This window comes from Nicotiana sylvestris, chromosome 9 (genome assembly GCF_000393655.2).
Source record: "Nicotiana sylvestris chromosome 9, ASM39365v2, whole genome shotgun sequence".
Classification (NCBI taxonomy): Eukaryota; Viridiplantae; Streptophyta; class Magnoliopsida; order Solanales; family Solanaceae; genus Nicotiana; species Nicotiana sylvestris.
The window spans coordinates 16,859,727-16,877,535 of record NC_091065.1 but is presented as its reverse complement, the minus strand read 5'-3'; the positions used below and the strand labels follow the sequence as shown (position 1 = coordinate 16,877,535).

The 17,809-nt window shown below is 38.3% G+C and overlaps 1 protein-coding gene across 3 annotated transcripts; it reads right to left on the bottom strand.

Moving 5' to 3' along the window:
- Positions 1-12,550: 12,550 nt before the first annotated feature.
- LOC104226484 (zinc finger A20 and AN1 domain-containing stress-associated protein 8) lies at positions 12,551-15,053 on the bottom strand. 3 transcript variants are annotated; one of them, XM_009778495.2, is made up of 3 exons: positions 14,890-15,053; positions 12,946-13,482; positions 12,551-12,866 (listed from the first exon to the last, which is right to left on the bottom strand). In XM_009778495.2, exon 2 carries the CDS (start codon positions 13,467-13,469, stop codon positions 12,951-12,953), a length of 519 nt encoding a protein of 172 aa, XP_009776797.1. In that variant the 5' UTR covers positions 13,470-13,482; positions 14,890-15,053; the 3' UTR covers positions 12,551-12,866; positions 12,946-12,950. The 3 variants fall into 3 exon arrangements, with proteins under 3 accessions (XP_009776797.1, XP_070011850.1, XP_009776796.1); XM_070155749.1 differs by having other exon boundaries at positions 14,757-14,948; XM_009778494.2 differs by having other exon boundaries at positions 12,551-13,482; positions 14,890-15,014.
- Between the last annotated feature and the right edge of the window lie 2,756 nt (positions 15,054-17,809).

Sequence of the window (17,809 nt, the reverse complement as noted above, 5' to 3'; positions counted from 1 at the left end):
AAAGGGGAAAAGTGGCTATTTAAATACTAACCCTATTTCATTTCAATTGTAGCCCAAATCAACCCCCCAATTAAACCCAATTGCAATTTTAAATTACACGACCCTTGACTCGTTATCCAACCCGCCCGGCTCCCCTTTTGATCCAGGTCGTTGATCAAAATGATCAACGGCCACGATTCTACCTTTCCTTTTTTAATTCACAAACACCTCAACCCTAAAAACATTTTCATTCACCCGCCGCCTCTGAAACCCCTCTCCTCTCTCAAACTCTCTTGACCCTTCCCTAACCCTAGCCACCTCTCATCATCTTCTACCTCGAAACCCACCGGAAACCATGGTTTCCCAAGCTGTGAGGGCCCTATACTCACCTTCCCTTGCTCTTACACACCTGATACCTGAAGATTCGAGGCCAGGCCTCGAAGGTTTGCACCCAGACCTCTGTCGATTCAAGGTTCCATAGTCATCGCCGGCCTTGCTCCGGCGTACCATGGTATTTTGAGCCTGGGTCTGACCTCTCCGACTCAGATCGGTGACCTTTTCAAAGCCTTTCTCATTTCTAGGGTTCTTCTGAAACCCTAACCCTTTGAGGTTCTCTCCGATATCTTTAGATCCGTTGTGTATATGTGCTCTCTTTGAGTTTTCAAACGATCTCCCTAACTTTTCTTTCAAAAATTACATTTTTCAAAGTCTTTCTTTTATGATTTAGGGTTTTCTGAAAATGCTTAAGTGTTTCTCTCACTTTCTTTTCCTTTTCTTTTGTGTTTATTTGCCTCTACTGTGTTCTATTTTTTCCTTCTACCATGTATGTTCTTCTACTGTGCTTTCTATATTTCGTTCTTGTATGTTCTTCTACTGTGCTTTCTATACTATGTTTTTGTATGCTTTTCTACTATGTCCTGTTATTTTCTTCTACTATGTTCTGGTATGTTTCGCCTACTGTATTCTTCTACCGTGTTCTTAAGTGTTCTTACTATTTTTCTTCTATTGAACTTTGTTTAAGTTTCTTTTAAAAGGATCTTCTTAAGCATGCTTTCTTCTACTGTTCTTATCAGTCTTTTCTCATCATGTTTCGAATTAGTTTCTTTACTCTGTTTGCCTTGAACCCCTCTACTGTATTTACATGTTATTCATGAGTTCTGTTGCTGGAAGAAGCATGTTAGAAGTTTCAGTTTTTTCTGAAACCTCTAAACATGTTTCGATTCGACTACTTGCCTCCTCATCTCTGTACTTGATTCAAGGGGGAAACCCTAGAATTTGGGGGTTCTGCCGAGGTTTGATTGAACTAGGGTTTTATTTTAGAACCCTTAACTCTTTCAGACTGACTTTGAGTCTCTGAACTGAGTTTGGACATCTTTTTTTCATACAATGCTGAACCTTTTGCTAAACTCTTCTACATTGGAATTTCTACTGATTTACACGACAGTCTTTTTTCATGCTCACATGCTCCTAATATGTGATGAATTTTCCTCTAAATGGTTTTCAAATTTGCAATTAGTGCAAACTTCCTTCTGAATATAGATTGATTGATTTCTTTCCATCTTTTACTGATTTCCTCTGTTACTCGACTTAAGTAAAACCCTTCTTCATCTTTTCTGACTTGGTTCATTCATACCAAATCTCAGACCTTGTGATTTATTGGCTGTTAATTGACTCCCTTACCTTATTTGCACAAACCGTGTACTGTCAAAACCCTGTCCTTAAATAACCTTTATGTATTTGCCCTCAATTGCATGCTTTACACAAAGTGTTTATTCAATTCCTTTCCTTAAAAGTTTTTACTCGTTTTGAATCTGAATCCCTTAATTAAGGGAAGCCTTGTGTAATTGATTGACAATCATTTTTCAAACTATTTTCTTACCTTATTTCTGCTTGCTTTCTACACTATAAAAGGCACGACCCTTTTCACAAAACACACACTTCAGACTTCACAATTTCACAATCTCTTCTAAACTCACACTTACAGTATTCTGTCTTCCTGTTTGCACTTTGGGTTTTACAAGACTACTGCTTTTTCTACTTATTTCTTCGAAACTGGTATGTCCTGATTTAAGTTTCAGCATCACCCCAATGTGTTTACTTACAGTCTTTGTATCCATGTCTACTTTATTATTTTCTGTAGAGTTCAACATTTAGCTTTGTAATGCCTATGTTCTACTGCCTGTTTTTGTTGTGAATCTTTGCTCCATATCCCATTACCCCTATGTGATTGTAAATGGTGGCTTAGGGCATGGCAATATGAGTTGTTGTCCATGAACTGAGCTTTGAACCAATGGGGTCTTAACCTCTAAACAGGCTGGAGGGTATGCCAGCACATCCTATTGCTGGGTATGCCCATCAACCTTCTCTTCTTGTGCTCTCGCAATCCCTCATTCCATATATCCCTATTGTACTATTTCCCTTCCCTTTTTCCCCTTTCAGAATTCTGCACTTGCACTCTCTCCTAGTCTCTAAGTTCTGCCCCCCTCTTATGAGCCTTGCCTTGGGACCTTGAGTTCCCTCTGAACTTGGACACCTGAGGGCTGGCCCTTCCACACTGCACTTTGGCTTAATATGGCGATACATTTGGATGTAAGCACTGCCCGGAGTTCTTATGAAACTCTTAGGGAACTTTGACACACCCAAGTGGTAGAAAGGCTTTGAAACATGATCTTTGGAGTTGGTTTACTCCATACTTCAGACAGGAAGTTTGAATCGACTCTCCTTGATTGTAATTTTCAACTTCTGATGTATTTTCTTTACTTTATTTTTCTGGACTGTAATAACTTTGTAATAAACTATTGGGATGGCTGGTGAAAAAGGGGGAATAACTATGTATGTAAAAGGGGTAGATATCCTGCTCATAGGGAATTTCTGATCTCTGCATATCACATAGATATCCTGCCTATGGGAATTCTGCACTTTCATATGTAGATACTATGCCTATAAGGAATTCTGCACTTTCATATATAGATACTATGCCTATAAGGAATTCTGCATTCATATGGATATCCTGCCTATAGTTAAATTTCTGCATCTCTCATATAGATACCATGCTCATAGTTAACTGGAAATCCGAATCTTGCATATGCATCTGTCACTAGGCAAACCTGTTTATAGGGCTTAAATAACTAACTGTATCTAGATATCATGTTCATAGGCTTAAACGAAGTACAGCATTTAGATGCTGCCTATAGGATTTCTGCAATCTTGTTATGTCTGTAAAAATTTCCAAACTCGACAACACATAGAAATCATGCCTATAGGAGCTTTAAACGAATCTGAATCGCTTCATTTGCTTATAAGTTTAAAACCAATCACAAATGACTTGTGCTCTTTTGCTAAAACTCACCTTTCTTTAATAACAAACGATTTTTTTTCTTAAACCAGTATGTATTCATGTTTACTTCATTGTTTCTGGAATCAGTAGATATCATGCCTATAGGGTCTTCGTCTAACACTTAGGCAAGCCATAGGGTGAAAGTTTATAAACTGAATCAGATTTTATATGCAACAACTAGAAGGCATGCCTGATTCGAGCTTCTTATCTGAACTATGTAATAAATCAGTCTGCCTCGACCCTTTAATTTTTAATCAGACCTAAAACAGTACATGCAAGTCATGCTACATTATGTGATTTTTTGGTTTAAAGGATGTCTGTTTGAGCCCTTTTATTTGTTTATATGCTTTCCCCAAACTCGCTATATGTGTTTTATTTGTCGCCTTAGTATTTTACCTTTTGAAATCACAAATAAGCTCAATACCTCCTCCCTCTAAGATTAGTAGTCCCTAGTGCCTCCGGGGCTGATAGGATTGGGGCGGGTAATAGCATGCAATAAGTAAATGAGACCATTCCGCGCTTTAATACCTTAACAGGGTGGGAAAGGGTAGATATGGATATGATGACCACGCAATAACATCACGTGTAGCCCCTCACTGAGGAGTGATTACCGGATGTTGTGTGGGGTGATCCGTATTATTAATAAACCTAGGACCCCCCTTCTCCTTTGTTTTCTTTGTTTCTTTTAAATCTTTTTAAACCATTCTTTTAAGAAAATCAACTCTTTTAGTTCATTTTTCTTACTTTTGTTTATTACGTGAAAAATCCTCTCTTATTTGAAGCCTTTATTTGCCTATGTGTTGTTCGTACTTAAAGTCACAATAATAGCTTGGCCGAGAACCATACTAGTGGATCTTGAGGGGTGCCTAACACCTTCCCCTTGAGATAATTTCAAGCCCTTACCCAATCTCTGGTTGTTTTAATCAAACCTTCCCTAGTGTCCTAATGCACTCAAATCATTAGGTGGCGACTCTTCACTTCAAACCCAATTCCCGAAAGGGAATGAGTTGTCTTCCCAAATGTCATAAACCCGATTTCGCGAGGAAAAGAGGGCGCGACACCGACCCCGTCCGGCACAACCTCCTACCCTAGCCAACCCGTCCCACCCCTTACCGAACCGGGCTGGTCCGGGCTGAACCGGATCGAACTGAGTTGTTAGTGGGTCGGCCCGACTTTATTAACACCCTTACTCTAAATACATTTATCTCTCTTTTCTTTGTTTTGATTACATAGTAAATCTTAACAAAATACGATGCTTGTTAAGAATAGAACAAGAGCTTAAAAATTGGTAGAGTCAAAGTATGTTTTGACTCTTTGTTTTTACTCGAACATTTCTATGTAATTAATAATAATATTAATTTATTATGAAATTTAAAATAAATGTTTGTTATAAACATATTTAAAAATTATAAATTGAGAAATAATAATCTACATTCCAACAACAACAACAACAACAACAACAACGACCCAATATAATCCCACAAGTGGGGTCTGGGGAGGGTAATATGTACGCAGACCTTACCCCTACCCCGAAGGGTAGAGAGGCTGTTTCCAGGAGACCCTCGGCTAAAAAAAAGCAATAGGATATAATATATTAGTACCATAAAAATGCGTAATAAAATAACAACAATATATAGGGGATACGAAATATGAAATACAGGATACGAAATACGAACTACGAATTAGATGGCTGGTATAGTACAACTAGAAGGTAAAGCCCTGCATCAATAGACGACCACTGACATTCCTAGTCTAACTCCTAACTAGATAGTCTCTCTCAGTTGTGCTGTAGAAATATTCACCCTCTCCCCTAACCTACAACCTTAATGCTCGACCTCCATAATTCCCTATCAAGGGCCATGTCCTCCGTAATCCTAAGTCGCGCCATGTCCTGTCTGATCACCTCTCCCCAATACTTCTTAGGTCTCCCTCTACCTCTCCGCGTGCCCACTACAGCCAGTCGCTCACACCTCCTCACCGGTGCATCAGTGCTCCTCCTCTGAATGTGCCCAAACCATCTGAGTCTTACTTCCCGCATCTTGTCCTCCATGGGGGCCACACCCACCTTCTCTCGAATATCTGCATTCCTAATCTTATCCATCCTTGTATGCCCGCACATCCACCTTAACATCCTCATCTCTGCTACTTTCATCTTCTGGGTGTGTAAGTTCTTTACCGGCCAACATTCAGTTCCATACAACATGGCAGGCCTAACTACTGCTCTATAAAACTTACCTTTTAGTAACGGTGGCACTTTCTTGTCACACAAAACTCCCGACGCTAACCTCCACTTCATCCACCCCACCCCTATACGGTGTGTGACATCCTCGTCAATCTCCCCGATCCCCTGAATAACCGATCCAAGGTACTTGAAACTATCTTTCTTGGGAATGACTTGAGAGTCAAGCCTCACTTCAACTCCCGCTTCCGTCGGCTCAACTCCAAATTTGCACTCGAGGTATTCCGTCTTCGTCCTACTCAACTTGAAACCTTTAGACTCAAGAGCATGTCTCCAAATCTCTAGCCTCTCGTTGACGCCGCCTCTTGTCTCGTCAATTAGAATAATGTCATCAGCAAATAGCATGCACCATGGAACCTCCCCTTGAATATGATGAGTCAGTGCATCCATCACTAGGGCAAATAGGAATGGGCTGAGCGCAGACCCTTGGTGCAATCCCGTAATAACTGGAAAGTGTTCAGAGTCGCCTCCTACTGTCCTAACCCGAGTCTTAGCTCCATCATACATGTCTTTAATCACCCTAATATAGTTACTCGGGACCCCTTTATCCTCTAAGCAGCTCCATAAGACCTTCCTAGGAACCTTATCGTACGCTTTCTCCAGATCAATAAACACCATGTGGAGATCCTTCTTCTTATCTCTGTACTGTTCCACCATCCTCCTAATAAGGTGGATAGCTTCTGTGGTAGATCGTCCCGGCATGAACCCGAACTGGTTGTCTGAAATAGACACCGTCCTTCGCACTCTCATTTCTACCACTCTCTCCCAAACTTTCATGGTATGACTTAGTAATTTGATGCCCCTATAGTTGTTACAGCTCTGGACATCACCTTTGTTCTTATACAACGGGACCATTGTACTCCACCTCCACTCTTCAGGCATTCTATTAGTCTTGAATATAACACTAAACAATGCAGTAAGCCATTCCAAGCCTGCTTGACCCACACACCTCCACAGTTCAACCGGAATCTCGTCTGGCCCGGTAGCTCTGCCCCTTCTCATCTTACGCATTGCCTCCATGACTTCATCGATCTCAATGTCCCTACAATTACTTACTTCATGGTGACTGTCGGCATTCCTCGATTCCCCAAGTATAATATCCTGATCCCCTTCTTCACTTAGAAGTTTATGAAAGTAGGTCTGCCACCTCCTCTTAATCTGGTCATCTCCCATCAAAACTTTGCCGTCATCATCTTTTATGCACCTCACTTGGTCCAGATCCCGAGTTGTCCTCTCTCTCGCCTTAGCGAGTCGGAATAACTTCTTCTCCCCACCTTTGTTCCTTAGCTCCTCATACAGACGAGCAAAAGCTGTCGTTTTAGCCTCTGTCACTGCCATCTTCGCCTCCTTCCTAGCTACCTTATACCTTTGACTGTTCTCTCTCTTCTCCTCCTCGTCAGTGCTCCCTACTAACCTTAGGTAAGCCGCCTTCTTTGCTTCCACTTTACCTTGGACAACTGCATTCCACCACCAATCTCCTTTGTGTCCACCATAGTGTCCCGTAGATATCCCTAACACCTCTCTCGCCGCCTTTCTTATACAGTCCGCAGTCGTCGACCACATTGTGTTTGCGTCCCCACTACTTCTCCAAGCTCCCATTGCCGATAACCTTCCTTCCAACTCTTTAGCTTTATCCTTAGTTAAGGCGCCCCACCTAATCCTGGGGCGTCCTTGTACTGACCTCTTCTTCCTCCTTATCCTAATACAAATGTCCATCACCAAAAGCCTATGCTGCGTTGAGAGGGTCTCACCTGGGATAACCTTGCAGTCCTCGCACAACCTTCTGTCGCATCTCCTGAGGAGTAGATAGTCAATCTGAGTCTTCGCCACCGAACTTTGGTAAGTAACCAAATGTTCATCCCGCTTCGTAAAACTCGAGTTTGCAATGACTAGATCGAAAGCCTTGGCAAAGTCCAACAGCGCAATGCCCCCTCCGTTCCGCTCTCCGAAACCAAATCCGCCATGCACCTCAGTGTACCCACCTGCAGATAACCCAATATGACCATTGAAATCTCCTCCTATGAATAACCTCTCAGAAGGCGGTATACTACGAACAATCTCATCCAACCCCTCCCAAAATTGCCTTTTAATATCCTCATCCAAGCCTGCTTGTGGTGCGTACGCGCTAACGACATTTAAAGTACCCTCACCCACCACCAACTTTATAGTCATTAGCCTATCATTCACCCGCCTGACCTCTACCACGGACTCCCTAAGATGGCTATCTACCAGGATACCCACTCCATTCTTACCCCTCAGGACACCAGAGTACCACAACTTATACCCATCCACGTTTTTCGCCCTCGATCCGACCCACCTAGTTTCCTGGACACACGCTATATTAATCTTCCTCTTCTGCAGGATTTTCGCCAACTCTATGGATTTACTCGTTAGTGAACCTATGTTCCATGACCCGATTCTCAACCTATATGCTCCCTTGCCCCCTCTACCTACCCTGCTACCCGACCCACCCCCTGAACCCCACCCCACACTCTGCCCCACCCGAGGACATGCCCTTATTCTATCATCCCAGACTGCAGCCACTACACCTACAACAATCTAGAGAAGTCTCGCTAGTGTACAACGTACACAAATCAAACTTGAAGGAAACACGTGGTAGCTAGTATCCTAGTTCAAAGGTTTAACTATTGCGAAGTAAAATAACAGTAATTTAGCTAACACCAAAAGGGAAACAGTAAAACAGGAGGTACCAATTCCCGATAACAAAACCTGTGGCTGATTTGCTGTGCTCGATGTAGTTGTACGCTCCCGCCCACTTGCTGACACTCGCCCAGGTTGCTCTCCTTTGCCAGTGCTCGTGCGCCCAACTTGTCTCCAATACTCCGAGAATTCCTGAAAATACAGAAAATACCACGACCAAAAAACCAGAAGGAGCTATCACCGCTACCTCTTTGCATTAATGAATCAAGGACGGAGTCGAAATGTCGGCCGTAACAATTGAACAACGATCGGAAACTCGGAATCACCACCTTGAGGGAATGAAAATAGTTCCCGTTTTTTTAAACACAGGTGGTTATAAGATAAGATAAACAGAAAAAAGGTTCACCGTCGTTTAGCACTTCACTGCCGGATCACATCAAACAGATCTCTATCCAAAATAGTCAAAAAAGCATCGCACATACAGAAACAGCTGATAGAGATGAGGAAAAGATGAGAGGAATAGCAATGAGAGAGTTGAAAGGAGAAGTGGGTAAAAGCGATTGGAAGTGCGGAGACAAAACTCAGACTGATATATGAAGTGAAGCAGCCGTAGATCAGCAAAAAGCTGTGGATCCCAAAATTCGAAGCAGATCTTGACCAAGTCAAAATCACTAATGTTAAATGACAAACTCAAAAAACAAGTACGGAATTAAACTTTTACAAAAATTAAGGTTCAAAACGATTTATAAGAAAATGAGTGAGTTTTTTGAGTAGAAGATTGTGGCGGCTGACGGCGGCGTAACGGCGGAAGATACTGCCGGAAACACCAAAGAGTAGAAGAGGGTGGTAGATCTCTTGAATCTGGTTTGGGTGTGAAAAAGAGCGAATCTAGGCCAAATATTATAGAAGGTTTATTTTACTTGAGATACCTCGCTTTCACCATATATCAACCTTCAAATACTCCGGCCAAGAATCTGCAGATATGAAATCCACCTTAAATTATGCTCAAATCAATGACAGGGCAAAATGGGCATCTGCTTTTACTAATTATTTTTGCTAATTATACAAACTAACTCTGGCAAGAATCAAAAGCTTCACGCAATGAATTATTGAATACATTCCAAATTAATAATATTTTTACACAACAAAAAGTTTAATAACGAACATTTTTTTTACCAACATGTGAATATAAGAAAGTTGACATAAACTTAGAAAATATTTTTTATAATAATTAATGATTAGAAAATAGAGTTAGTGCAATACAAAGTAAGCAAATCTTAATATGTTACATATATAAATATTAGATATTAATAAATATTAAATATTATTTATAATAAATATTAGATATTATTTATAACCAAGTATTTAAATTATACTTTTACTAGAATAATATTGTTAAATAAATTAATAAATAATACTTGTCAAGAATAATTGGTATCATGACTATCTTTCAAATGTAATCTCTTTATTTAAAATAATTAAGTTTTAATTATGAATTCATATTTTTTTACCAACTCATGAACATACTATGAAGTTAATGATTTGTCGCACTCTTTATATATCAAAAAGACATGAATTTAGAAGGTATTTTCTCTTCATAATTACTTATATTTAATGAAGAGAAAACAAATCTAGTAATATACGAAATTGTGTTTAAGAGTTGAAAAATTACATGAAGCGCCCTTTAAGAAAAATGTTGGAAGGTTGAAAAATGAAAATAATAGAAATTATGTAAACATAAGACTATTTAAGATATTTGAAAAAATAAAATAAAAAAGAATTAGAAAAGTTACATTATCTTCTAATTATACAATATAATTACCATCAATTCTCACCTCCCGTTGAGAATTGGAAAGTATAATTACTCTACAAAATTACACCTAATTTCATACTGACCAAATAATTACTTGATTAGACAAACATATCAAACTACATAATCACACCTAATTATACATGAATCCAATTCCTAGGAGGCTTTCCAAACTGGCTCTAAAGGTGAAATTTAAAACTAAAATTAAAGAGTTATTAAATATTAAAGGTATCGTTCTTCTCAAAACAGATTAAAATGGAGAATCTCATACAAAATAAAATAGAGGGAGTAACAAAATTGTCCATGCGCTTCGTTTGATTTTTTACATTATCAAACGATATGAATATGCAGCATACACCACATCTTGCAGCTTGTTTGAATGGTTGTTACTCATTGTATCGTATTGTATTGTTATTACAAAATAATGTTTATATTGATTGTTTCATTAAAATTAGTTGTATTGTATTATTAAATTCATTGTTCCATTGTTCCGAAACAATCAAAAGTCTCATTTTTTGAAACAACAAATTTGATGTGGTGGAATTATTTCTTATTTTTCTTTCCAATTATGCCATAACTTACTACTTCATAATTATATTTTACCCTTTTACTTTTTTTTTAACTCCAAATCTCCCACCTATCACCTGTATTGTCTTCGTCCCTTTTTTTCTAGAACTTCTGCCGCTCCCAACTCCAACATAAAATTGCTAATTTTGTTAGAATTTGCATAAATTTAATTGCTTAATCTATTTATAAGACAAATTTAGTGATAAATTAGTAGAAAGGGATTTTCTTAACTTATTTTTATGCTTAATTCTTGATAAATTTAATATTTAAACAATTAAGGGCATTTTAGTAAACTTATCAGTTACACTACAGTAAAATACAGTCAAACAAAACAGTAAAATATTATTTAACAGCAGCAAACAATATAATTTATCCAAACGTTGTATTCATAAAACGATACAATACAATACAATACAATACGACACAATATACTACATTATAAAACGATGGGTAACAACCATCCAAACAAGCTGTTAGCCAGTTACATTGTATTTGTTTCTGATAATCTGACCTACAGAAGTCAAAGACAAACTACAGCAAAATTCAGCTCAAATTCAGGAATAACTTAGCTAGAAAGTAAAATGAATTGAAAATGATATCGGCAACATTGGATGAAGACGTACAATAGATCATGAAGCGAAATTTACAATGCCACAGCATAACCATGTCAACAACATACCCAGTATATTCCCATACTTGAGGTCTGGGGAGAGTAGTATACTTGAGGTCTGGGGAGAGTAGTATGTACGCAGACCTTACCCCTGCTTAGTGAAAGTAGAGAGGCTGTTTCCAGTAGACCCTCGGTTCAGAAAAGTAGGGAGGAGAAGAAAAAGCAGCAGACAGAGAGAAATAAGAAGAAAGGGGGTAGACAGGGGAACAAAGTGAGTAGCACCAAAATAGTAATAACGGGAGAATACGGTAACTGAAACAAGCTAAACAACATGGTGTAATATAAATCTTAGAGATATGAGAGTACATACGTGCTACTAGTGCTACCGGTAAGAAAGGAGAAAACTCTCAACTACCTGATAACCTTCTACCCTAATCCTCGACCTCCACTCTCCTATTTAGGGCCATGTCCTCAGCGATCTGAAGTCGCGCCATCTCCTGCCTAATCACCTGTCCCCCAGTATTTCTTAGGTCTGCCTGACACAGCATAACCATGTCAACAGATGTTTTTCAATGCCATGTAGATCTGCACATACCACTTAGATGTATAATATCTGATAAATACCAAGTGAATAAGAATGGTGCGTGTTAGGGGGCACGTAAAGCATTCTAACCCTGCTACAAACAAAGCTTGGTATTTAAGTTGAGATGAACGTAGAGGGACAGGCTCATACACGGTGGGGTTTCAAAACCTGTCCATCAACTAGAGTCGGCCAGAAGCCCACAGGATATTTCTCCAATATAAAAAAGAAGACCTACTAACTAATCTTCCTATTATGCTATTGACTCTACGTTGACGTCTGAAATAAGAAGCTACTTACTTTTGGGCAATGATCCCTCCTTTGCTCAGGCGCAAGTTGTTGGTACAGATGATAAATAGCATAAGATCTCAACCATATTCAGAAAAATACAACACTAGTCTTGAATGTTAATTGCCAGAATTACTGGCAGCTAATCAGTGGGCAGGTTGGTTCACTAAGCTCCCGCTATGCGCGGGGTCCCGGGAAGGGCCGAACCACAATGGTCTATTATACGCAGCCTTACCCTGCATTTTTGCAAGAGACTGTTTCTACGGCTCGAACCCGTAACCTCCTGGTCATATGGAGGCAACTTTACCAGTTACGCCAAGGCCCCCCTTCTGGGGGCTGATCAGTACCAAGCATTATTGAATAATAGAGCAAAACGTATTACTAACCATTAAAAGGTAACTCATAACCAATATGCGCTCACGGAGAATATGATATAGTCAAGTTCAAGATCCCAAATAGTAGCAAAAACAGGTGAGACATAGCTAGAAAGCAAAATGAATTGAAGATGATATCTGAAACATTGGCTGAAAACATACAAGAGATCATGTAGCGAAATTTACAATGCCAAAGCACAACCATGTCAACGGACATTTTCTAGAACCATATTATCTAGATTCGCACATACCATTTAGACATGTAATATAGGATAGAATACCAGGTGAATCAGAACAACACATAACAGACGTAATCAAAGTGGATATCAAACCAGCACAAAGGAAGGCATGAAACTGTAGCCAACACACAAATTCTCCTAATAATTCTTCAAGCTGCAATATCTTTTAATCTTCTTTGCCCCTGAGGTTTAATAAGATCTCATATTATATGTTGCCACCAGAGGAAAACCAAATGAAATCACCAAATTTAAGCACAATACCCCTTCTAGATCTTGTCAAGCTTTTCTGCCTTCACAACAGGGTTGGCCTTTGCTATTGCATCTTGGGCAGCAGAGCGGTAATCAAACTGGCAGTCATGTTTATCCGAGTAACGGTGTGCTCCACAATACAGGTGACCGCAGCGACACTTGAATCCAGTGAAGCCAACCCTTTTTTTACAAGTGCCGCAGCGGTTAGGACCCTCCTTAGCCTTTACTTCAGCAACGACACTGGAGCTTGAAATTGGAGATGATGGCAAAGCTACAGCCTTTGCTTCCACAGAATCAGATTGCACATCGACAGAGCCAACAACAATAGTTTCCCCCTTCTCACTGGCGGTTGATCCATTGACAAGATTTTCAATCGATGATGCAGCTAACTTAGCTTGTTCTTGTTTCAATACTGTGTCCCTGTAACACTTAGAGCACATGTTCATGTTTGCAGCACTTCCAAAGAAGCCACAGTTGTTAACGCACAAAATAGGGCCTTCAGGAGGGGGTTGGCATCCCGTCTCATCATGCTCCATATTGTCAACACTCCTGCGCAAAAACTCATTAAAGATAACAACATTAATGCTAAGAAACCTCCTAAACCTGCTTCTCCTGAGAAAAATATAATAGGGAAAAGAAAGCATATTCTTTGCTTCCGCTCGCTATAAACCATCTAAATTTATGCAGCTAAGTTATAGGCTGAACAATAGAGGCAATGCAACATATTGTATTCGGGTTCGTCTTCATCTGAACCTAATACTTGTGGCGCGGATGCAACATATTGTTATCGGGTTCATCTGAACCCAGTACTTGCGGCGTGGAAAAATTTATGTGTGGAAATTCACTAAATATTATAACAAGTAGTCGATATGAAACCATAACTTTAAATATAATGAGTTCAATGCAATTAGTATTAAAGGTGGAACCCATAGAGTTTAAATCCTGGAATTGCCTCTGCTGAAGAGGATTATTTTTCTAAGCAATTAAGGAGGGGAACGCGCCCACATTGTAAGCAAGCAAGTACATATGAAGCCCTCTTGGAAGGGCAAAAACAAGATGAAGAACATAAAATGTTCATCAGACGCAATAAACATAGCGATATTCAGAAAAAAACAAAAATACATGAGCACAAATGTATAACAGACTGCAGGTAAATATAAGCAAATCAATAAATCAACTACGCCTCAATCCAAAATTAGTTGGAGCCAGCTAAATGAATCATCAAAATCCATTTCCCATATATGTCCATTCTGTCTCTAGTCAAGTATTATAGGCAAGATCAATGTTGCCAAAGGCTCATTTAAGGCGCTTAAGCTGCGCCTCAGTGTAGGCAAGGCACTACGACGTGGTCACTCATTAGCATGTGTTCTATCTTGAATCGATCAGTACTAAACAACAAATATAATCGGCAAATAAGTGTATTAATTGTTAAGAAGCGCACACTTAAATTTCGTTTTGTGCTTAAAACCCCAATAGACCTCTGGAGCGCTTTTTAGAGCTTTTCGCTTTTGACAACATTGAGCAAGATACTCAAAAATATTTAAAGCCAGATAAAACATGATTAACTCCTAAACTTGAAACTAAAACAGGAACCAAAAATTCTGCTTATGCAATTCATGTCACAATAACTCTCTATATTCTAACTGTGACCCTCAGAGTTTCACCAGCTAAGCTCCTGGTTTAGTACAGAACCAAAAATGAGAAACATGGCTTTTGGTTCAGAATTATAAAACCTAGCTTCAATACAAAGCAAATTTCTTATCCACAGTACATAAAAGTCAAAAACCCAGGAGATTAAAAGGAATTGAAATACGAAATATTACCCAATTCTTGAAGTAATCCAACAGATCCACAAACACAGCAAAAAGAATTGTAATACGAATTAATAATATACTTCATAAAATAAACAAAAAAAGAGAGAGAGAGATAAGAACAAAAGGGGTTTTAGAAATTAACCACGTAAGAGATTAAGATCGCCGCAAGAGAGAGGAGAGATGAGGTGAATGAATTATGGCAGAGAGTTGTTTCGTTTGTATGTGTCCTTTTTCTTTGTTTTGTCTTCCAACAAAGGAAGATACTTTACTGATTAGGTGTAATCGTGTTGGATTCTTATTTGTCTTGCGCTCGTGCATACTTTACGTGGCGTTTTGTACTTTTGAAAATGCTTTTTCGATAAACTTTTTAAAATATCTTTTGAAAGTATTATTAAATTTGTGGTCCTAAACAAATCAAAAAAGGGTATCGGAATATTTATGTGGTTATAAAAACTTCTCATTAAGGGTAGAATTGTAAGTTTAAGCTAAATTATTATCAAATTTAGAAAGGGGTCATTCTTTTTGAAACGGACCAAAAAAGAAATAGGTTCACATAAACTGGAACAGAGGAAGTAATATTAGAAGATTTTTTTTTTATGACAATTCAAAGTGAAAATGACACCATGTAGTCACTTTTAAGCATTAAGTGTAAAATATATTTACAGTTTTCAATGTATTTAATGATTAATCAATTCGCTCAATTATTCTAAAGTTTAAATCTCAAGGTTCAAATTTCTGGACATTGTATCCTAAAGTCCAAATATTGTATACAGAAATTAGAATTTTATGTCTTGAATTTCAAATTAGCAGTTAAAAAATTTCAGTTCACTTAGTCCTGAATTATAAATTAACATCTCAAAAAATTTTGGGCACTAAGTCTTAAATTTCAAATTATAAACTCAAAATTTTAGGATATAAAAATTCAGGATAATTAGTTCTGAAGTTTGGATGAATTGACTAATTTTTAAATATATTGTAAATTGTGAATATTTTTTAAATAGTAAACTTAAAAGTGGTTACTAGTGCACTTCATCCCAATTCGATATTCAAAGTACATTGATCTAAGAAGTTTACCCAAATTTACCCGTAGAAACACATTAGGAAATTAATTTAAGGGAGCTGTTTGTTTAACCAAAAAATAATTTTTGTGATTAAAGTCAATAATAAAATAAATCAGGTTTCTAATAACCAAGCTTATTTCACTTTTTCAAAATAAGAGAATAAAAGGTAATTGAAATACAATACACCGAACGAAGGAAAAAAATCTTATTGTTGATTGTTGTTTTCTCTCGATAATTGCAAACAAGAATCTTCCATCAAGTAATATATAGAACTAAAAGATGGATTGCATATACTCGTTAGTCTTTTTTTATGATTGTACGAAATAAGATAAGGACGCTTATATAAGGATATAATATGTAATGGTTTCCCCTCACTTAATTCCTATTCGTTACTAACGTTAACTGCATTAATTATCCGTTATTAATATTACTCGTAATGGTTATGGTAATAATAAGCGATCGCGCATAAGCAGAGATGATGTTGATTCTCTTTCCATATTCATAAATGTTCATGAATCTTCCTCTTTTATAGTATTCATGTATCTCGTGCTTACTTATTCTTTCTCAGTTATCATATACGGAACCTTCCGTAATCAATCATGTGAGTATTTTAACTGCGCCTCATTCTTCTTTATTAACCTCATATAAATGCCATTTGATACCATAACGTTAATCCATGTGTCATGCCTATTGTTCCACCAATACAGATAGTTCCCCCACTTTCTAGATATTCCCAACTGAATATTCGGGAAGTGGTAAGTTTATTTATGGTGGGAACGCCTTGCCTCTTCCCAACATCATTATGTTTTCTCCATTAGCGAAGAGATGTATGTCCTTTCCATTTAATGCTCGGGACACATGTCCAGTCATGATTGGTTCTGCAGTTTATAACGTGTTTTTAGGGTGGTGTTCTGCGGCTGCATCAATTCGAAGTGATGGTTCCATGATGATGGTTCATAATGACGGTTCTTCCTTATAAATACCACATTACATACTACCCAAAAACTTCTTCTACTTGCTTGCATCCACATCCAAACTTCTTCTGCAATTTCACTTCTACCTCGTGCTTTTACCATTAAAATGGCTTTCCATTCTTCGAACCCTTCTTCATTATCAGACCCTTGTAAGAAAATCATTATTGATGAACTTCCTCCTTTCTTTACCCCAGTTAGGAGTAGAAGAGGTGGTAGACTCCATAGCTTAGGTTCCATATCAAGTCGTATCTCTACTCCTTTCCCAAAGAATATTTCAAAATCTTCTTCTTCCAAAGCCAAAACTTCCCCGGCCCCTAGATCCTCCTCTAGAGGTAAGGACCATAACGAATTGTTGCAGGAGCCTGTTGTTTCTGAAATTGTTCCTTAGGTTCTCTTTCAAATCAGATTGTGAGATAATGAGAAAGCAAGTTTATTCCATAGCAATACTTAATCTCGCCGATTGTTACCCTACTTTAATCACCCCTGGCCTTCTTCCTCTAGTTCGATGAATAACCTCTTATCGTGAAGGTTATTCGTTTTTTACACCTATTCTTTCACTCTGGGATTTAACCCACCTATTGACCCAGTGATTATTGAATTTTTCCGTTATTTCAATGTGTGTCTTGGTCAAATAGATCCGATAGTATAGAGGGTAGTAGCTTGCCTTCGTTATTTATCAAACTTAATTTCAACCCCTTTTACTTTTCAGCACTTACTCCATCTGTATTCCCTGAAGCTTTTCCGCGAAGGTGTCTTTTCTCTTATGGCGAGAAGCAATAGAGTTTTAGTCAGCCCCAAGGATGATCGTGCCCGTGGATGGTATGCCCGATTTGTGGTTGTTCCCACTCGTGATTTATGGGTTATGAAAACATGTCTTTCCTAAGAAGTGTAACTTTGTACGTGAGTATTTTTCTTCATCGCTTTTTTTTTCTCTTATAATTCAATTTCCTAATTCATTTTTTCCTACCTTTTCAGCAATCATGGAAGTTTTTAGTACACTTTTCGACTTTCGTGATTGGGTAGAAAA